This window comes from Centroberyx gerrardi, chromosome 21, assembly GCF_048128805.1.
Source record: "Centroberyx gerrardi isolate f3 chromosome 21, fCenGer3.hap1.cur.20231027, whole genome shotgun sequence".
NCBI classification, from domain to species: domain Eukaryota; kingdom Metazoa; phylum Chordata; class Actinopteri; order Beryciformes; family Berycidae; genus Centroberyx; species Centroberyx gerrardi.
The window spans coordinates 3843478-3866610 of record NC_136017.1 but is presented as its reverse complement, the minus strand read 5'-3'; the positions used below and the strand labels follow the sequence as shown (position 1 = coordinate 3866610).

The 23133-nt window shown below is 43.2% G+C and overlaps 1 protein-coding gene across 1 annotated transcript; it reads left to right on the top strand.

The window, feature by feature from the left end:
* The first annotated feature begins 1525 nt into the window (after window positions 1-1525).
* ackr3b (atypical chemokine receptor 3b) lies at window positions 1526-10319 on the top strand. The gene is made up of 2 exons (XM_078291120.1): window positions 1526-1654; window positions 8036-10319. Exon 2 carries the CDS (start codon window positions 8098-8100, stop codon window positions 9205-9207), a length of 1110 nt encoding a protein of 369 aa, XP_078147246.1. The 5' UTR covers window positions 1526-1654; window positions 8036-8097; the 3' UTR covers window positions 9208-10319.
* The last annotated feature ends 12814 nt before the right edge of the window (window positions 10320-23133 follow it).

Sequence of the window (23133 nt, the reverse complement as noted above, 5' to 3'; positions counted from 1 at the left end):
TTTAGAGTGGAACTACTGTGGGCGCTGCGGCCTGTCATCTCCATTTTAATAATCATCCTCATGTCAGCATGTTATGCAATAGTTGAGGAAATTGCAGCATTATCCCGCGGCTTTATTTGCGGTAGGAAAAAAAAAAATCAACCTGTGCGCACAAAGCGCATCATTATGCGCAAAAGGCGGCCCGATGCGGCCCGGTGCAGGCCTTTCCCCCGGTGGTCCTGCTACACAATGCTGTGTTATTATGAGTGCCATATGATCCGTCATGCTCGCCTGACGGGCTTTTCTTCATTGAGAGTAACTGCGTAGTGAAAGGCAATTACAGAGGCGCTTTCTGAAATAAACTTTCCATTGTTGAAGGAGAAGAAGAAATTGAGGAGCTGAAGATTGGAGGCTTGAGATAATCTTATTTTTACCATCTGAGGCGGATGAATATCTGATTCAAATAGATCTAATATAAATTCAGTCTGTCACTGCGTGGAGACAGAACACTGACGCACTGGATAATGATAATGTTATTTCCCCAAAACCATAATTTGCTGTCATGTTTGTTACAGTGTCGAGCAAAGATTATCACAGAGCTAAAATTATTTTGGCGGAAACTCATCCCACTTTCTAATGTTACAGTTCAGATTGATCCAAACAACTGACACTTTTGGCTATTAAGCCTATACACCCATTTACATGTATCTCTTATTTTAACGCATTCAGCTATTTGCACTTATAGTCAATGAATGGGAATTTTTCCTAAATCTTGCCTATGCTTTATTGGCATGAATGTCAAAATTAACAATGCTGCCAAAGCTTTATAAAATACAGTATAATAAAAGTAAGCGCTTTTTGGGGGGCAAACAGTTATCATTAGGTCCAATAAGCTTGACCTAAGTAAGGTGCAATTGTGTGCTAAAAATACAACCAAAAAAAAACAAAAAAACCTTAATACTAGCAACGTGTCTTCAGTTTTACGTTAAAATTTTCAAAAACCATCAGTGTAAAATGTAGGCTAATTTGATGGAGGCTACAGGTAGGCTAGTATAAGATTTATTAGCCTGTGCGCACGTTTCACTCCAAAATGTATCTTTTATAATGATAATAAAGAGGCTTCTTTATGTTTATATTTGGTTAAGAACAAAAAGCAAAACCTAACATAAATTTCTCAGGCCTGTTTTGCTCTTCTCCAAACTAAATGTTCCTATAAATAGCTTTATAAAAGCCCAGACCTGGATCTGCAGGCCGCATCACTAAACAGCAACAAAGCTTTCGTTATGTGTCCAGTCCATTTTACGCACATCCATCGGTGGAATTGGACGTCAAACATCATTGAGACTATTGTCTGCATGCATATTGTCCGGGGGAATGGAAATCCGATGTTTCGCACATCCTTAAGCAGCCATTGTCCAAAAGCAGAAACCACAATAAATCACTTTTCAGAGCTGCCTCGGTAGGCGTTTCTCTCTCCTCCTATAACAGCAAGTGCAGCGGGACTCAAGCCTCACAGCAGTCAGAGCAGCACAGCCTCCCTCTCCCTCTCTCTCCTTCTTTCTCTCTCCACTCACTCTGGGATAAACGGGACTTACAGCCAGTTCTTCTCCGGGAGACTTTGTGTTTTTGCGGAGCAGAGGAATAAAACGCAGGATAAAGTCTCTTTTTTTTGCCAGTAAGTCTTTTCATTCCGTAAAAGTAATGCAGTAGCCTACTCCATATGCTTAATATCAGCTTGCATGTGTCGCCAAGTAGCCCCGTTCCGTTCGCTCTCGTAATGGAAAGAGATGTAGCCAAGCTCCGTTAAAAATCTGTCAATTTAATGTTTTTTGCTCATAGGCAAACATACACACCTCCTAGAAACTGACTTAAGACTTTACACGAATCTGTAGGGTCTTCTGGTTATTTCGGCATGCAAGAGATCCACCAAGCAGCATTTTATTTAAACACAATCTCAACTTTTACACTGGGTTCACACTGCGCGCTCCTGCCCTCCACGGTGCATAATTAGGTGGAAGAAAATAGTGGGAATGACAGGCTAGCCGATTCTAAAAGTTGATATTTTATTTAAATAAGTGCTTATAATGTGTATTGGATGTACGCCGAATTGAAGAGTGGATACTAATGATTCGTATGAGGTCTTAAGTTACGTTTTATCTTATGTGTCTGTTTGTCAGTAACAAGGGAACCTGAAACTGCTCTTTTTTCAAACAGAGTTCGGCGACTCTTTCTCTCCATACGAAACACGGGGCTACTGCGACTGAAGCAAAGTCTGAAGTAAGAGTGGGAGCGAATGGGAGTGAAACAGTCTATTTTCTGCTATTTCAGTTATATTATGATGGGTTATTTGCTAGTGTGCATCATTGCAGCACTGAGATTATCTTGGTGCGGCGTTCAGGAGCCTCTCGGTCAGAGTTCTTCTGTTGAATTTCGCAGTTGGTGGCGCGGATCACCAGTGCGTCTTATCTGCCAAACACGTTTACATTGAATGGGAACTCAGATTACACTGTATGTAAACTAAGGATAGAGAGATACGGACCTTATTAACCTAAACCTAAAGATTCCCACTAATTGTAGCAGGATTGTCGGATAAGTCGTTAAATAAAAGCATTAAAGTGTTTTTTTCCTAAAGAAAATCACTATAAAATTCCCATAGAGTCTCACGGGCTCAATAACGAGTTTATAGTGACCTTATGGTACTTCATGCTATTTATATTTCCTATGGCATTCCTATAGGCTAATATTCCAATAATATTCTTATAGTGACTTAGTAGGCTATGTCTATGGTACGCAATAACGAGTCCTTATGGTATGGTAATATGATACTATTCCTGTAATATTCCTATAGTAGCCTATGATTACGATTTATGGATTTATTTGTATAGTATCCATCTGAAGTTTATTATAGGATTACTACAGTTCTTTTTTTGTAAGTGATCTGAGGGAGTGAAAGTTGAATTTTGCAGATACTGGTAGCTACTATCGACCTGCTGTGAGATCTATTGCATCGTTGTTTTATTATTTAGTGCAATTATTTCACTGTTGGATCTACAGACAAGATGATGTATTAAACTGCTTACTGAAAAAAACATCAACTGATATGACAGAGAGAGAGAGAGAGAGAGAGAGAGAGAGAGAGAGACTTGAAGAGAGGGGGGGACAATGAGAGGGAGAGAGACTTAGAAAAAGAGAGGGAGAGAGAGAGAGAGACTTGGAGGGAGGGAGGCATAGAGGGAGACAGTGATTACGGAGAGGGAGATATGTAAAGAGAGGGGGAGACAGAGAGAGAGAGAGAGAGAGAGAGAGAGAGAGAGAGATAGGTAAAGAGAGGGGGAGACGGAGAGAGAGAGATACTTAAAGAGAGGGGGAGAGAGAGAGAGACTTGGAGAGAGGGAGGCATAGAGGGAGACAGAGATTACAGGGAGAGAGAGAGAGAGAGAGAGAGAGAGGGAGATGCGTAAAGAGAGGGGGAGACAGAGAGAGAGAGAAAGAGAGAGATAGAGATACTTAAAGAGAGGGGGAGACAGAGAGACTTGGAGAGAGGGGCGGCATAGAGAGAGAGAGACAGAGATTACAGAGAGAGAGAGAGATACTTAAAGAGAGGGGAAGACAGAGAGAGACTTGGAGAGAGGGGCGGCATAGAGAGAGAGAAACAGATTACAGAGAGAGAGAAAGAGAGAGAGAGAGAGAGAGAGAGACGCTTGGCTCCCAGTAAGAAAACAATGCAGATCTAAGTGAGTGTTTCTACAGTGAAATTTGGAGGAGGGGGTGGAGTCACTGGTGTTACTGGGTCTGTAATGAATGGGAGAGAGAGAGAGAGAGAGAGAAAGAGAGAGAGAGAGAGAGAGAGAGAGAGAGAGAGAGAGCAAGGCAGAGAGGCAGAGAGAGAGAGATGTAAAGAAATGATAATGTATAGAGAATAGGGGAAAAAACAGGATGACAAAGGGAAGGACAAAGCTACAGTGAAAGAAAAGAAGAAAAGTTAGGCCGAAAGCTGACATTTGAAGAGTTTCTGTCCCAAAAAAAAATAAAGATTTCCACCCTGTGAAAAAACTAAACTGTCCTCTAGTTTTTCAAAATGACACCTGGCATTTCTGTGTGGAACTTAATGAAGATCGACTGCTTTCTTCTACCTTTTTCTTCCAAAAAAGTGACATTTCTAAGGATGCAGTCACCTGGATTTTTGGAAAACTGACCAATGAATATCAGTAATCATTTTCTTACATTGTGAGCTTGGAATTATAATGATTATCAAAATATATATAAATGAGTGTCATGGTAAAGAGGGCGGCTGCTTGTGAGCAGTGTAAACACCAGACGTTAAGGAGTGACTCAGGGATCCCTAATAGGTCCTCTGCATTTTTTATGGCACCTGGAGCTGAGGTCTCCCAATTACCCAGCAGCCTCTCTGCCTATTGTCTTTCTGCTTCCTGGACCCACAGATCAAGAAGAAGAGGGACTGTGCTAAGTTCTCCATACAGGGAATAAAGCCTCTGTTTTGGGTAATATATGCTGTCATGCTATGTGCTTACTGGAAGCAGATATATATTTAAAATGTAATTAAGTAACAATAAATCCTACTGGAGATTTCTGACCCTTTCATGACACATGTTTTTAATGATGAAACCACTTTAATAATCCTTTCAGAAAACCCACATGTGAATGCAAAGCACATGTGTTTTTTGGACACATGTTGGTTTTCATATGTGAACATGTGAAATTCCCCATTTCCAATGAGGAAATGACATTTTCACCTGTGAATTGTCTCTGCATGTGAAATACAGTTTTCACATGTGAAACAAATATCGTAACGCATAATGACTGACAGGTGAAAATGTGAAAACAATGTTCACATGGGAGGGGGAAAAAAAAAACTACTGTATGAATTGAAACTTTCACATCTGAAGTAAAATCTGTCACAAGTGATGTCAGAATACAATGTGAAAAAAAATGTGTTCACATGTGAAAATCAACATGTGTCCAAAGTGCACATGTGCTTTGAATTCACATGGGTTTCCACATGTTTTTTTTTGTTAAGGGGTTAATTACTTTTGGACCAGCAGATGGAGTGCCTTGGGGTTTTTCCCTTTGATTGGAGATATACAGTATGTTTTTACACTTTTAGATAGGGATTTTTTGTTTTTGTTTTTTCTTTGCTAGTAAGAAATCTCCATAAGGACCTATTGTTAGCTTCCGTGTCTTCTGGTCTGGTCTGGTCCTTTCTGGTTTGTTCTGGTCTGTCCTGTGATTCCCCAATTTTATGTCCTTTCCGCCTTTATCCCAGTGGAAGGTACTGTAGGATTCAGGGCAGTAAAACAGAGAAACCTCACCACCTCGCCCACTGGCTTTTGTTTGGATGCCCCCCCCCACCCCCCCTCCTCAGTTTGTGGCGGTCTCAAGGCTTTTTGTTTTTCATCTGCTGGTGATTTAGGACTACTTCACTACAGCTGTCCGTCTACTCACGTTACCCCTCAATGCTTTTAAGGCTATCTAGCTAATTTTGTTAGCAGAATAAACATCTGGCTAATTTTAAGTGCACATAAACAGAAGTGCACATAAACAGAAGGGCCTTAAAGCCTTAAAGTAATAATCCGCAACATTTTCATATAACTAAATCTCAGTTTTGCTACTCTCTATCTCTGATTGATGCCATACAACAGTGATTCAACCTGTACCCAGTTCATGAAAGCTTCTCCATTTGCAGTTTGTGTCTTTCTTGGGGAAAATCCTCTGGTGGGAAGGCAGAACAAATTCAGCTACTTTGGAAGCTGATGGATGTTTTTTAAAAAAATGTCTTTATTGGTACATAAAGGCCAACATGTTTCAGCAGAAAGCCTTCATCAAGTTATTATTTTTTCTAAGGCGAGGCAGCAACAGTTTTGTTTTTCTTGACAGGTGATCTGTGGGAAGTGCAGAAACAAAGTAGCAATGAGCGCTTAGCACCAAAGATGGGAGACAAAATCAAAAATGAGAAACCAATTACCACTTTAATTTGAAGATGAATTGATGTGAGAACATATCAAGATACTGAACAAGACATTTTTGCATTCAGAACGGCTAGGCGTGGTCACAGACTGGCCTAAACATCACTGGAAATGGTTTTTAAAGGGTTAAAGTATTACTAAAGGAAGGGACAACAACAGGGCAACTTCTTGGGCAACTCTGAATAATGCCATGGGAGTTGCCTCAGCGTTGTTGAGTTAAGCTTGTTGCCAGGAACATCTTGTTGCCAGGAAATATCTGAAAACATTTGGGACGCGGTAGCACACTTTGGTGTTTATTGCACATCTACATCGCCTAAGAATTGTGTATCTGCTTTATATTCCACTCCCAGTTAGACACGGAGTGGTAAAATCTTCCTGGTGTGGATATTTTGGTCAAAAACTTCCAGTAAACTGTATTATGATGATATTTATGAGTCAATGCCACCTCACATCGGTGACTGACTCTGTTTGTTGTGCCTGTCAGTTTTTTTTTTTTTTAAATGTGGTAACAATTACCCAGTGGGCCAAAACTTGAAACTTATAATTAAATCATTATGATCAACTTCATGTTCACTCAATCAATTCTTATTAGCTGAAAAATTGATTAGTAACATCACTTCACCGCATGTTTTCCATCGCACATTCGGTTTGAATCCTTGTACGCTTCGAATATGAGACTGAGCAAACAGATTTATATGCTTACTTTTTTATGTTATGGTTTTTGTGGTAGTATTATTGCGTTTTTTTATGGAGGCATATAGTGAAAATGTTATACTGGCAAATCCACCCATTCATCTCCATCCTCCCCCTCCTTCAGTCTGAGGCTGTCAGTTCAAAGCGAAGTGGTAACGATGTCGAGAAGCTATTTCTGGTGACAAGACGGACTTTTCACCTCCTATAACCGGCGACCCCACACACACACACACACACACACACACATCCGTCCCTAGACAAACGCACAGCTGCACACACACAGATGCACACACACACAGGCATAGTCTCTCTCTCTCTGTCCCTCTCTGTCTGTCTGTCTCTGTCACACACACACACACACACACACACACACACAGACACTCTGTTTGTCACCACACCGCCTCCAGGCCGAGACCTGGTCAGTCTAGAAAGCATCACAACGCTCCCATTATGTACACAAGGATGTAGCTGTGTGGTCCTCGTAATGTTAGGTCAGGTTTTCGCCCGTAAAGATGATGGCTACTTCAAACAGCACCAGAATAGAAAGGAGTCTGTGTGTGTGTGTGTGTGTGTGTGTGTGTGTGTGTGTGTGTGTGTGTGAGGTGACACGGACTGGGGAGGTCAAGGCAATTAAATGTAAGACTGTGAGTTGTTGTCATTTTATGGCAATATCTGCTGTTTCCTGTGTTTTTAACTTGACTTGCACTGAGGCTAATTTCACGCTTTTGACGATACAATGGGTCGTTTTATCCAAGCAGCCTGATTCGTCAGACACATTACAACTGGCAGATTGCAGAAATAATAAATAAATGGCAGAAATAATCTCATTGGTTGAGTTAAACCTCAATGGGCGGAGCCAAAGAAGCACAGTTTCTCATGGCGCAAGTTAGCTAACTGTAATTTTGATTCATTATTTGTTTTTGTGTAATTATCAGAAGAAAAGTCAAACAAGAGAAGAGAAGCTTTTGAGTAAGAGCTCCCATTTAAAATAAGTCAAAGAGTAACTTATTCATCACAGTGCGCAAACATAGGACTAGACATAACTTATAATAATAGCTTATCATTCATAAAGTAATAATAACATACTGTACAACTCGTTTTAATTGAACCCATATGAGTACAAGTCCCGTTTAGACTTCAATTAATCTTTTTTTGGCAACGCCGACCCAGATTCTGCATGTTATTGATGGCCTGAGAGGAACCTGGGAGCTATGGGAAATGTTTCTGTGTGATGAACAAGAGGGAAAACATTCAAAGCCGCAGGCAGTCTGAACCCGTAACATCTCACCACAGAGATGTTTAAAAATGGCGTCCATAGATAAACAACAATTCACATTTTTATGAATGAAGCACTAACCTGTTTTGTTCCTGTCTTGCAGATTGAAAGGCGATCTCACCTGACAGCCTCCTTTGAGTCAACCTTCTGCCAGCGGAGTTCGCGATGAGTCTGAGCGCCAACGACCTGACGGAGCTGATGGAGATGTGGGAGGAGTTAAACTTCACGGCGGCCGAGCACTACGACAACGTCTCCCACGTGGAAACCCTCCTTTGCACGGGCGGCTTCAGCCACAGCGCCTTCCTCTACACGCTCTCCGTCCTCTACATCTTCATCTTCCTGGTGGGCCTCGCCGCCAACGCCCTGGTGGTCTGGGTCAACGTGCGCTCCGAGAGAAACCGCTACGAAACCCACCTGTACATCCTCAACCTGGCCGTGGCCGATCTGTGCGTCGTGGCCACGCTGCCCATCTGGGTCAGCTCCCTCCTTCAGCGGGGCCACTGGCCGTTCGGCGAGGCCGTCTGCAAGATCACCCACCTGGTCTTCAGCGTCAACCTCTTCAGCAGCATCTTCTTCCTCACCTGCATGAGCGTGGACCGCTACTTGTCCGTGGCGCTGTTCGACGACGCCTCCAACAGCCGCAGGAAGAAGGTTATCCGACGGGCCGTCTGCGTCCTGGTGTGGCTGCTGGCGCTGGCGGCGTCCGTCCCCGACACCTACTTCCTCCAGGCGGTCAAGTCGTCCCACTCGGACAGCACCATCTGCCGGCCGATCTACCCGTCCGACAGCCCCAGGGAGTGGATGGTGGGCATCCAGCTGAGCTTCATCGTCCTGGGCTTCGCCATCCCCTTCCCGGTCATCGCGGTCTTCTACCTCCTCTTGGCGGGCGCGATCCCTCCCAGCTCGGACCAGGAGCGCCGCATCAGCCGGAAGATCATCCTGACCTACATCGTGGTCTTCCTGGTGTGCTGGCTGCCCTACCACGGCGTCCTGCTGGTGGACACGCTCTCGCTCCTCAACGTCCTGCCGTTCAACTGCAAGCTGGAGAACTTTCTGTACGTGACGCTGCACCTCACCCAGTGCTTCTCGCTCATCCACTGCTGCGTCAACCCCATCCTCTACAACTTCATCAACAGGAACTACCGCTACGACCTCATGAAGGCCTTCATCTTCAAGTACTCCACCAAGACGGGCCTGGCGAAGCTCATCGACGCCTCGCACGCCTCCGAGACAGAGTATTCGGCGGTGGCTATGGAGAACAGCGTCCCGATATGAAGGGGAATTTCGGGGAAAAAAACATTTAACTTCCAGCTCTCAACCAAAGCTTTACCGGGCTTGGACAGACACCTGGGAACTGCGTGGAAATAGAGGGACGATTTCAAAGGCACTGTGTGAATCTATGACCAAAGTTTTTTTTTTTTTTTTTTACAGTATGTTCTGTACTGTTTTTCTCTCCTCACAAACAGTAACAAGCGCTGGAGGGGAATCTAAAGAAAGCACTTCAACTGAGCTGGAGACACTGCGTCACCCAAACAGATGGGCAAAAGACACTGTAAACACCGTCTCACACACACACACACACACACACAAGCATGTAAACACACACAGACACACACCATCCCCCGGTTGGTGCCTCAACCCAAGTCTGTATTTATCTGAGTCTGAGTTTTGGAGCAATCCGTCAACAAAACTCTCGATGGAAGGGCCTTCCGCTCCCAGTACACTCCGTCCCTGTATACAAATTCCAGGTAGAAGCTCGACTCTTGAATCGCAGATCTATGCCAAGATTACCCAAACCGCAGACCTGCAACGAGACCAGTACGCATCTTTCCATGTAGCTGCAGGCCAACGGCAACTTTGGCCCGTGCCGGTTTCCCAGGGGAGTGAGGAATGTCATACATTTCGACCAAACGGAGATCAAAAATTTCGAACGCCCACATTTCATAATCTGGCATTTCCGATCTTTTGAGTGTGTGCACGACATTCGGTAAACTGTATAATAGCATTTCTTTTTTACTGAATATATCCAAGCCAAGGAGTATACAATCTAATTAAACCTACTTTCTTGGTGCTTTGTAAATGAGTTGAAGGAGTATATCGCGTACCTTCAAAATTTAAGATACTATATTCTGTGAATATATTTATATCAGTATTTACGTGTTTAAGTGCTATGACTCTTAAGTTTGATGTGGCATGTGATAGTGGTATGCTGTTGTGATTTTTTTACACAGAATTTGAATCAATGAAGGTTTTTGTTTTATGTTGAGTGAAATTTTCCTGTCCAACATGTTTGCATTTATCTACACACAGCAAAATTATGTGAACATTTCAGTTGTGCAAAGTTTTGACATCCTATTTTTGTTACTATGTTGTCACTGATGTTCTGCTTTATGTAAAATAAATAAGTGTAAGAAACAGGCTTTTTGTTTTAAAAACTGCTCACATATCTTTGGCTCTTCAGTCTGTGCGTGTGTGTGTGTGTGTGTGTGTGTTTGTCTGTGAGAGGACCAGAGTTTCCCTACCATTAAATAGCTTAAAGAGCTGTTTCAGTGGAGAGTTTTAGTGTCCCATGATGGTCTAAATGCTGGGGAACATTTTGGGGAAAACATGTCTGCTTTATGCTCCTGTGTTTACAAAGTGCCCCACGTCTTCAGCCCCATTCGCAGAGGACTGGTATTACGTTGGAGACCTCATGTAATTCATGAATTACCCACCAGTCTCTATGTTTCATGAAACACGAAAATGAAACACGAAAATTAAATTCACGGAAATCAGAGGCGCCCGATTGTGAAAGGTCGGGATTTTACAATTTATGACTTCCTGATTTAGCAAAGCAGAAGTTGAAGTTTGTGCCGAAAATGCAGTCAGAGCATTCTTCTAGATTCCACTGCTGCCTCCATTTTTTACGGTTGGAGGAAGATCGAAATTGCGTTTCTAGAAAAAGCGGAAGAAAAAGAAATTGTGCGGCAATTAATTAGTCTCATCGGCGGCCCTCTGTTTTCACCAAAAGACAATAGGTAATTTGCGCTGTGATTTTTACTTTACAAATTACAGACATGGCAGATTTGCACGGGAATAAAATCACAGATGATCTCTGCAGGTGATATTAGTCCCATGTGAATCGAGCTTTTGCCACTTCTGTGTGTGGAAGCATGTGCAGCTGTACCTATCCAAGCATAGGGTTAGGGTTTGTTTTTAAAAAAATAATAAAACATGGCTACCCATTTTTGCCTATTTTGTGTGTGTGTGTGTGTTCGTGAAACTGTGTGAGGACATGTCTGTTGCAACACATTGCAACTCACTCTGGGACAAAGACTCCTGTCTGTCTGGGTTAAGCCGAGCCAGTAGCAGGCCTTCGGTAATCAGTACCAACTGCGTGGCAGAGCGGCCTCCTGTTGTTTGTCCTGCGGAGATGAAGAGGCGGCCCAGGTGTGCAGGGAGCCACTTCAAAGCCTCAATGACAGACCTCTCACCCCACCGAGGTCGACGGACGCCATGTAGACCATACAAATTACACAGTCCCCCCCAACCCACGTCACTGGCAGATGAGAAACAGAGAGGAGAGCTGTGTTTTACACGGGATGACGTCTGAGAAGAGATGCGGAGTTGGGTGGATTCGAGCCAAACTCTTTCAGCACAACACCACAGATTGTTAGCTTTACTTTTGACTCAAATTTGCTTGTTAAAAAAGCATATCCTGTTGAAATGGTGAATTCAAATGGGCATCCAGAGGTCAGATCCAGGATCAAGAAGTCTAGGAACCGCGTCTCTCTGTATCCATCAAGACATCCAGACTTTTTTGACTGGATAACTTGAATGTTATCAACTCTCAATGAGAATGTGTCAAATTCATTGGTTAAAAATAATGCAAGTGCAGCTCGGAAATATGGAAGATGAGCATGCAAGCCTGTCTCATCATCACAGTTAATCCTTAATGATGCTTTTCTCATTAGATTAACCTTTATTTATCTGGGTAAAGTCTATTGAGCATGTAATTGCTGTGCTTCAGTTTTCCACACATTCAGTGCCTTGCTCAAGGGAATCTTGACAGTAGTAAGTTGAGGGAGAGAAGTTTTTCGTTCACTTTCCATGTCCAGTTTTTCCCAGATGGTCCGGGGATTCAAAACCATTACTTTCCAGTCACAACACCGACTTCTCATAACTTCTATCGACTAAAACATGCCATGCAAACATAAACACAACACCTCCAGCACCCCAGAGAGAGGTGTGCACCCTGGGGTGAGAGAGACCGTAGCTCCTGGGATTCCTCCTGTCCTGCCCAGACTCGTCTTCAGCCCCGTAGGCCTGTTGGGCTAAACCAGTCTGGGCAATCCAGGTTGGAATGACTGCTATGAAAACATAACAACAGTGTCGTGACTCGTGAAGATAATTTATCTGAGAAGATAAATGAGGGGCATGTACCATAACTTGAATAAAACTGTGTGGGCTATTTTTACTCAGTCAAGGACCTGATCCGGAAAACATTTAGATGTTAATAGGATGACTTGAACCAACATGAAACGGGTGTAAATATCCGTTCATAGTCATCCAGCTGCTGCCGTTTGCAGTTTCCAAAGCTGTTTTAATCTGAACTTTACCATGCTGTAATATCATATTTAGTTTTGTGCTCATTTTGTTTGATGTTGAACTTGGCCAACTACATGTCACCGTCCATCACATGCTTGCTGTTTCAGGTTACAACTTGTCCGTCTCAGCAGAATTAAACAGACGGTTGATTTCTGTGCTGTGTTTGATTAGGAACTGATCATTTCATCACTGATCCATCTGATTTAGTGTTTAACACATCTGATTAGCACACTAGCTAACATATTTAGCAGCAGCTGGCGTGTCTTTGCTAAATGAGCCTGCTGGCTAGTTAGCTAGCTAACAGTTTGTTCAGGTTAACTGAGCTGACTCTTCTCAAGCTACAACTCAGAGTGTTTTGGAGTAGAGACTAGGGCTAAAGACAAGACAGTTTACTGTGTCACAGTAACCAAATCCACCTTATCACACTATTCACTTTTACTGAGAACGTTACTGAATGGATCTACAGCCACACCACAACAAGCTGACTCAGCTAGCTCTCTTTCTCTTTGGCCAGTTGTTATTTTTAGCCATTATTTGCACACAGCCAGTTCAGCCAATGGCAGAGCCAGACATTGCTGGGAGATTTGTGACCCAACTGCAAAGCCTCTGTTAGTTAATGAAGATCATGAATTTGTTATTTGGTCCCCATCCCAAGACAATCTAATGTAGGATTTTACCACTTTGGCATTGAATGTTGGGACAGTGACTATGACAAATCCTTTCATAGTCATCCTTATTCACCCATTCTTCCATCTTCCCTACCCATCTCAGCATTAATGGGATCTTGAGGAACAACTGGTATGGGTGGGGGGAGGGGTTAGGGGGTGGGGGGGGGTTGTCTGAGGGCGGCGTACCCCTCTCCTGTGTTTGGGTCCAGTGAAAAGCCGGATCGTGGGAGCGGTGCGTTTCTGAATGCAAAAGGCCTCAGTGCAGGCGAAGCGATGCAGCAGAACAAATAGGCTTTTTACCGCATCCTCATTCTGTCCAGCCTGAGGACAGAGACAAGCACGGTGTGTGTGTGTGTGTGTGTGTGTGTGTGTATCTAGGCCTCTAAGGGTATGCTGATGTAAGTGTGGGTGCATGCATTTGTGTGCAAGTAACGTATGTGTGTGTGTGCGTGTTTGTGTGTGTACATGCTTCTACAGGTATGTTGTGTATCTGCGTGCTTTTGTGTGTGTGTGTGTGTGTGTGTGTGTGTGTGTGTGATTGTATCTAGGCACTTAAGGGTACAGTGACGTAAGTGTGTGTGCATTCTTCCTTTGCATGTATTTGTGTGTGTATGCTTCTGAGGATATATTGGTATGTGTGTGAACATGCCTCTGTGTGCATGCATGTATGTGTGTGTGTGTGTTTTATCTAGGCTCCTGAGGGTATATTGATGTAAGTGTGTGTGCATTCTTCTGTATGCATATAAATGTGTGTGTTGCACAAACACTTCATAATTAGCACATTAGCATTAGTGTGTGTGTGTGTGTGTGTGTGCTTGCTTGAGAGAGAGAGACCGAGTGACAGAGAGAGAGAGAGAGCGAAAGAGAGAGACCAAGTGACAGAGAGAGAGAGACCGAGTGACAGAGAGAGAGAGAGAGCGAGAGACAGAAAGAGAGCGAGAGAGAGAGAGCGCACAGAGCAAGTAGGGGCTGAGCGAATCAATGCGCTACACGCAGCTCTACAATTAAATAGTAAAATAAAAATAATTGTGGCGGTCAGGCGGTCGGGCCAATCATATTGCAGGGGGGGCCGGTGCCACCCCGTGCCACCCCTTTAAACACACCTATGAGTGTGTGTGAATGTATGTGTGTGTGCACACGCTTGTTAGTGTGTGTGTTTGAATGTGCGTGTGTTGCATCTCTCGTCTTCTTATTCTCATTGTCGTGAATGGGATCTAGCCAATCAGATCCACCGTCCAATCAGATCACAGCAGGAGATTCAGACTCGTTCATCCCTCATCCATCAACAATAGATTTTTGTGTTTTTATTTGAAATGAAGCTTAATACGTAGAGAAAGTTTCCTAACCCCAGGAGCCATTAAAACCCACTCAAATCCCACAATAGAAAAGCAAAAAATTTATTTTTTTTTTTACATCAGATGAAACTTTAATGAATCCCCATGGGGAAATCGGTTCATTGGCTATGAATCTGAGAAGAAAGCTGTTTTTTAAATTCCCCTAAAAGTTGGCTTTTTGAACATAAAAAGGTTTTCGCTCGACTGCACCGGCGTGTTTCCGTTCCAATGACGACTTCTTCTCAAGTGGGATTTTCTATACGTGCGTTTGAGGAGTTTCCTAGGAAGCCCATTTAAAATCCATTACAGAGGTTCAGAAGAGGCACGGTGGTCCATCCGAATGTAAGGCTGCTTTTCAAAGTCAGAAAACATTTTGACGTTGAATAGATACGACAGCTTGTACCAGCGTTGAAAACCGGCCAAAATGAAAGTTGAGACGACGTCTGCAGTCGTTCAGAGCTGCTACCTGCATCGCTTTGACCTAAATATCTTTCTGATATCAGTTCAAACCAAAGCAGTTTTAACATGAATTATATCATATTGTGAAAATCATCATGGTGCTTGTTTTGGTTGATGTTGAATTTCAAACCGTTTGTCAAATGCTTGCTAGGAAATCCCTGAGAAGTTTAGTTTTCAGAGAAATAAAGTTTTGATCCAACAGTATACTGTACCTCTGATGACATGAAACCCTGCTGGAGAGTCCTTGAGCAAGACACCGAATCCCTACCAGCTCCAGGACTGCTGCTCTGTAGCTGAGCCTGACCTCTGACCTCCCTGTGGACTGATGCAACATAAAGTATCACATTCACAGTACTTTAAAATAAAAGAAGTTTCCCTGTCAAATACCTTTCATTTTATGCTTGATTTGAAATATATATATTTATAGTACACAGGATTTGATGTAGCTATTCTGTGTACTATCACTTTTTGAGATGTGAACTGATATCTATAGATGTTGTGTTAGATATAAGACAATAATACTAGACATATCATATCGTCACATATAAGTGTATTATGCTGAACTGCCGATGTTTCAGGCTCTAAATCGGCAATTCTCTTTCTCTCGCGGGTAAAAATCAAATGTAGGTGAACATCTTTGGATGTTTTGCAGTGTTGCACTTTAGTTCGACTGCCCCTCCCTCTCTCTCTCCATCTCCATCGCTGCTCTCTCGCCCATTTCATCGCATTTTTCAAACTAGCGGGGCAGGCGGAGAGGGACTGAAACTGGGGGGTAGCGTCACCCTTTAACCTCCTCCATCATTACAAACCCATGTTAGGCAGCCAAGCTTTTCTCAAACCCCCAGGACTTGATTTTAAATTCTAGTCGTGATCCCAAGGTTTGCAAAGATGCCAAATATGTCGTGATGAATTACAAGGAAATGTGTATAAAACGATGCTCAAGACATGGTGCAACCATTAAAAATGTGTTTGAATATTTCATTCAATATAAGCAGCTGTAGCTTCAATGAAGCGTTGGAACGAGCAGATACAGAATATGGATGTGACTTTTTCGTACAGCATGGACAAAATGTTTCTTTAAGGGAGAAGTCAGGGTGCGAAGGGTTAAACTAGGGCGATCACCTACATAGAAACCTGGCATGAATGCTAGAGGAAAGGGGGGTGGGGTAGGGGGGTGGGGTGGGTGGGTGGGTGGGTGGGGGGAGAGTGGGCGTGTCACTGGGGTTTTTTGAAGTGGGCGGTTCCCCTCAGAGAGGCATCATTACATCAGATGTTGTGTATTCTTCTCATGCAGCGAGTGTGAAGTGAAACTGAACAGAGCAGACTCTGGGTCACTGCACATACCAGTGTGTGAGGTTTGACTGATTATTCATAGGCTGCTGATTTAGTGCCAAAGTCAGTTTGTTGCGTAATTATCATGACAAAAACTTGGTTTGATAGAGGGAGTGACTTCTGGAGGAGGAAATATTTGCGGTCTAACAACTGACAAACGAACAAAGGTGGTGCAACAGCAAACCAATAAACAAGACACCAAATATGTATCTGAAACATTTAAAGATGCCATGTGTAGCTTTTTAAACATCAATATATCAGTGTCAAATTAATTGTGATATCTTGTTATAATTACCGTAAACAAATGAGTCCATGTTGGAGCTGATTGTTCTCCTTAGTTCTAGTGTTTCTCCACATTAAGACTACATTTCCCATAAGCCCCGTTGCCTCCTGCCCCCCTTCCCCCTCCATGAAGAGGATCAACATGTTGGAAGTGATTTCTCCATCTTCCTTTCCCTCCTTCCACCGTCTGCTGCCAGAAACTCTTTCAGCTTTAGCTCCGTTTGCTCTGGAAGAACAGAACCTCTTCCTGTTTTGTGCCGTAAAGCGATCCAGCAGATTTCCCTCCAGATCCACCAGGTGGAGAAACTATGGAGGATGCAGAGTAGAGGCTGATAGAGGCTGACAGGCTGACCACTGATGCTCTGGTTTGTTTACGGGAATTGTACTAATGTCTCTTAATTAATATGGTATTGATTGATTGATATTAAAATGATACAGATCGCACCTTTAAGGAAACTTCTGGCTATTTTTAAGTCTTGGCTTTTCTTTGGAAGAGTCAATCTGACTTTAACTCATCTCTCAAAAAATTTTTCCACATCAATATAATTTGGAAACTCTGGTTTTAGATCGACTTTGTGATTATTTTAACACAGTTATCGCTTTAATTTGGGAATGCACTGACAGTATTGTTTGCAGATGAGAAATCCGGAGTGGATTTGTCTTGGCGGAGGGTGAGACGAGGTGACGCTGCCTCCGGACCGAGGCTTCTTGTTGTTTGAGAAGAACGAAAAGGAAAATAAATGAGCCTCCGACTAGGGGGGGCGCAGCGGAGGATTTAACCTTTGGTACAATAATAACCAACTGCTAAGCTGATTGATGTCAGAACTACAAAAGGAATGCTGCAAAGCCCTTGAAGCGCCGATCTCAGCGCACTAATTGAAAAATATCTGCTTCTGAAAAAATCTTCCCAGGGCTTGTAATGAGCTCAGAACGCACAAGCTCAAATTAGTTTGCTGTGAATTGTCAAACCTCGGCAGAGTTACCGGCGCTTCAGCAGTGAAATCTATAATTAACGTCTATCCAACTGGGGGAAAAGCAACCTAAAAATACACAGAAGTTTTCGCTAGAGACTTGCATTCTGGGTGAAGCGCTCAGTCTCCTAGACAACTGGAATGGTTTGCAGCATTCCCACTGCCTGAAAACATGCAGATAGCACAGAGAGAAGTGGGGTTACTGGGCAGGAAAAACAAATGAAATTAAGTTGCTTTTGCTCGGATTCTTCAAAGATCACAGAGATGGGTGGAATAGATAACTGTGCGCTCGAGATCCAAGATTGAAAACCATATTAAACACAGGTTGGTGGGATTGTTTCTGGGTGGAGTGAACTTGGAGTGAATACACAAGAGACGCATTAAAGCTGCACAAAGCAAGATTTTTATGTAAAAGTACACCCGTCATATCAGACTAAATCACAAAACAGAGCCACAAAAGACAAGAGCGTCCCATCTCCACTAATTGAGATGCTGGAGATTCACCCTGTTTTCCCCAAATTAAATTCTGGAGTCAGTTATGGACAATTCTGCCAAGAGAAAGTGATAAATCCAAACTTGAGAGTGAAATCCAAACATCCGTCCAGAGAAAGCTGGACTCTCCAACGTTAGATCTTCTCCTCTCTCGTCTCTTTGGTTTCTTTGGTATAAAGCGTCTCAGACCGGCTGGTCGGTAAACATGAGCGAGCTGTGTGACGTTTACTGACCTCACTGCACAGGATTTCTGGGTATTGAAGTTCAAATAGTTTTCAAACAGTCATGCCATTTGGAGCTGCCAACGTGCGAACACGAAATTTGCTTAAATCACATAAGGAGCCTACTGTAAGGAGCTGGCTAAAAAAGTTTAAAAGTAATCCAGTATTTACTAACAAAGTAATACTTTGTTGGGTTTTTTTTTCACTCCTGTCTATCTGTTTTTCTGTTTATTAGCAGGATTCCTCAACAAGTTACAGATTTTTGAGTTGAAATCTGGCAGACAGATCGATCAGTTGGTTCGATTTTGGTGATGATCTGGATCTGGGATTTCTGTCATTAGATGATTTTGTTTTTTTTTAGCCATAACTATTACGCAGCGTTCATGAGCTGGTGGCAAAATCCGACATCTAGGACTTCCAGGTTGCCTGCTAAACAGCGTTGCTTTCACACACTGTATTATAGGAAAATCAAACCTGGAAGACAAACAATAAACAAACATAAAGTGTTACAGAGGCTGCAGCTTTGACAGTTGGAGTATTGTGTTCTACTGAGATACTTCTAATTTAATAAGTACATTCATAAAAGGCTCTTTTAATAAACTCCTAGCAGTGAGTATGACTGAGTCCTGCTTTCTTTTGAGTTTTCTGGCCATTGTTGATGGGAAAATGGGAGTATTGAGTGATGGAGGCTGTTGAAAGCCGGGAGACAGAAAGCCTCATCTCCATCTCCGTTCTCCCTCTATACAACATGAGGCCCAGGCCGGGCTGCCAGGCAGAAGTTAGCTTGTTCTGTCAGGGTGTGTGTGTGTGTGTGTGTGTGTGTGTGCATGTGTGTGTGTGTCCTCGGAGGCCAGGGGAGGACCGGCGGAGCCTCGTCCCCCTCGGTGAAAGGACACAAGGGAGAGTTCAAAGGAATCCTGGAACCGCTGTGTTGAACGAGGGGTATTATCACACACACACACACACACACACACACACACACACACACACACTCCTGAGTAAATGCATGTAGGCTATATTCTCACTGGTATGTGCATGCAGGCTTTTATTTTCACACAAATGCAAATACATATAAATATATACACACACAATGATATATAGTATATACACACACACATAAACATATACATGCACACACACACATACACCCACCCTCTCTCTCATTCTCTCTTTCTCACACACAGAAATAGACTCTCTCATACACACACAGGCATGCACACACATACACACACACTCTGTGTCTCTTTCTCTCTCTGTCACACACACACACACACGCACACAGTCTCTCTGTTTCTCTCTCTCTCATACACACACACACACACACACACACACACACTCATGCTTGTTAGCAAGCTGGGCACACGCATAGAGAAATACAGATTCTCTCTCTCTCTCTCTCTCTCTCACACACACACACACACACACACACACACACACACACACACAGTTTCTCTCTCTCTCTCTCACACACACACACACACACACTTGTTAGCGAGCAGAGCCTGTCTGAAGACCACAATAGAGTCTCTCTTCATGGTATTGATGCAGCTTCCTCATTCATATTGAAATCATGTAATAACGCCTTGCTCAATGGCAAAGTAAATCCCCATTCTCACACTCACATCTTTCATACCCAATTAAATTCAAAGTATTCGTAAAGTAAAAAAAGAAAGAAAAGTATGTCTTTGTCCAGTGATTATTGTGATGGAGATTTTCAGGGACAGAAATTTCTTGCCTTATTAGAGGAAAAATCCACCCTAAAACACTTTGACGCTGTTAAAAAACAGCTATTGGTGATGTACTTCACATTCCTGGGTCCATCTAGTATTTTTCTTCTTGGTGGATAACCGGCCAATCGTAGACGAGGTGACGTCACCTCCAGATGTTTCCAGCATCTACAACGCAGTTTGATATGAGAAAATGTTTCAGGATGTAAAACATCAGCGGTAAACGTCAGGCTTTGGTGTCAGTCCCTCAGAATCAAAGAGCGAGGGCTTCTTTCTAGAGCCGCCATTTTGCACCGAGAGACGTTCAACAATCATACAGGGAGAAATCCATCGTAGAAGAAGATGTCGGGCAAGAAGACCAAGAACTGAACAACATTTCAACAGTCTGATAGTCTGACCAAGGCTTTAAAGAAAGTATGGCTGTTGTCCTGTGAAACCCTGGCAGCTTGAATGTTGGTGATTTTCATGTTTTAACTTCAGCTGAAGGACTATGTGTTCTTCTTTGGGTTGAGAAATTCCACCACCCTTGGTCTTATGAAACCTTTTCGAAACCCAATTGGATGAACTCAAAAATGCATTGTGGTCAAGCTGAAAACAAAGCTCTCTTAGTCTGAAAAGTTGCCATTTTGGAGACACATGGTTTTCACCGGACAGCGATGTTATGATTCTTATCTAAATGTAGGAGGGAGAGTTAGAACAGACCGATCACTTCTTGTCCAAACAGCGGTGCGGGGAAGCCAACTGTTTTGGCTGCGCTCTGCTGTCTGCTGCAGGATTATATTCAGTGTTACTGGGTGACGATGCTTCACTAACGCACTGCCAGAAACACCCAGAAACAAGCAGCTGCCAGATAAGAATGAAACAGGAGCAGATAAAAAATAATTGATTACATTTATATAGCGCTTTTCTAAGTACTCAAAGCGCTTCACATATCAGGGGGGTGGGGGGGGACTCAACTCATCCACCACCAGGTAACGAGGAATAATTAGGTGGCCATGATGGAAGGAAGGCCTGTTTTTTGGGGGTTACACTCCTACTCTTGCAATGAGTGCCGATGGGATCTTTATTGACCACAGAGTCAGGACCTCGGTTTAACGTCTCATCCGAAGGACGGTGCTCACTCACAGGACAGAGTCCCTGTCTCTGTCTCTGCCCTGGGGCATTGGGGATATTACTCATGAGACCAGAGGGAAGAGCACCTCCTACTAGTCCTCCAACACCACTTCCAGCACTGGGTGGTCTCCCATCCAAGAACTAACCACAGCCAGACCTACTTAGCTTCCCTGACAAGCTAGCGATGTGATGCAGGAGCTATGGCGCTGGCAAAAAAAGTGCAGGGAACTTTGGATTTAAAGGATAATACCGCTGTTTTTTTTTTAAGTTTGTGCCAATGGTCCAGGTTCCTCTCTGGTGTCTACACACAGTCAGCATAGTTTGAGATTTCATTTGTTCTTATCAAGTATGAAAAACAACTTCTACAGAGCGATACACCCACAGGAAGAAATGGAAGTCCCCCTTCAGGAAATAATCCCTCAAAAACAAACTTTACTGTCATATCCGTGTCTTTTTATTTAGGACGTCTTTGTTAGCCGGGACAGTGACTCATTTCAAGCTAGGTTTGACACCGTAAAGTTTGTATTTTATGAGTAAATGTAAAAAAAATATGGCATGCATTGCAAAAAGATTGGATGAAATGCAAACTAGACGCAGACAGAAGTAAACAAGCTTTAACTCTAAATGACAACGGTCTTCTCCTTTAACACAGACGCATGTGTAACTGATGGTCATTGGCTACTGGCAGACGCATGGCGGTCAGTTTTTGGGCGTTGAGCATTTGTCTTGATCTCGACTCAAACCGCAAACCTGCAGGATCATAAGAGTTGAATCGGCGTTGCGTTACGATCTACTGCTTGAAAAGGATCCAATGGGATATTTCACTTTTGCCAGTGAAAAGTTTCGGAGGGTAAATTAGTATCGATAATTTAAAAGTGTAATTTCTGAGTAGTTCTTGTCAAGTCCGCTTAAATTTCATTCAACTTTTTCTTCGCTGTGGATCATTCCCATGTTAAATCTTTTGAATAAAGACATTTCAATGGTTTTGTCGAGCTCCTCTTACACATGACGCTTCCCAGTTTCAGAATAAAATCCGTATACGACTGAGCAGCGGTTTGTTAGGAAACTCTGGCAGCTCAACTATTCTGTAATTATTATTCTACAGTAGGCTAACCGATGTGTAAAACTCCCTGCGCAGAATAAGAATAATAGACAAGGAGTCTCTTAGGATGAGAGATTTCAGACGGCGGCTTCCCTGCCAAAATAATTATCTGCGCAGGAGAGACTCTCCCAGTCGCTCAGTGCCAAGTCGCTGTCCGTATAGAAAGACCAGATTCATCCCAGGTCTTCCTCCCAAACCTCAAATCGCTGCTGCTGGACTACAACCAGGTATCTGCAGAAGTTTTTCAAGGAAGGAAGAAACGGATGCGTAACTTCTAACTGACGCCGATGTATTTCTGAAATGGCACCACGGGGTTTTAAACAGGTTTCAAGCGTCCAGCGGGGATGAAACTCACTCAGCACATAAATAACTTTGTAGGCTTTAAATTCATGAGAAAAACACCAACGTTGCAGTGATGTGGTTTTTCCTGCGACAGCAACGGAACGCAACGTCAGAGTCTCCCGGACCAGATGGTTTTTTGGCAGGAGGAGGAATCCGCTTCGGGTTCAAGGTGAGTTTGTTGACGGGAATAAAATGTTCCCCTTTTGCCACAGGCGTCGGCATTCACAGCCGCCGGGGCGCTGATGGAGTTATGGACTCCGTCCCACATCACACACACATACTGTGTCCTTGTTTTGTCCCCGGGGGTGGGGTTGGGGGGGCGGGGTGGCTGTTCCCACTCCTGTGCCTGTTTCTGGTCAATCGAAACTCAGTGTAAAGCCACAGCACCTTTCAGTCAGCATGGAAGTTTACAGAACAGTCTCACCAACACTTTGTGAAATCAGCACCAACATTGAAGGCACATTCACATCTAGAACAATAACTATAAAGATAACTATAAACTATAACAATACATTGTTGCCGAAGCATTTACACTACAACGATATCTGTGATCACTTTCCTCTGCAGTGAC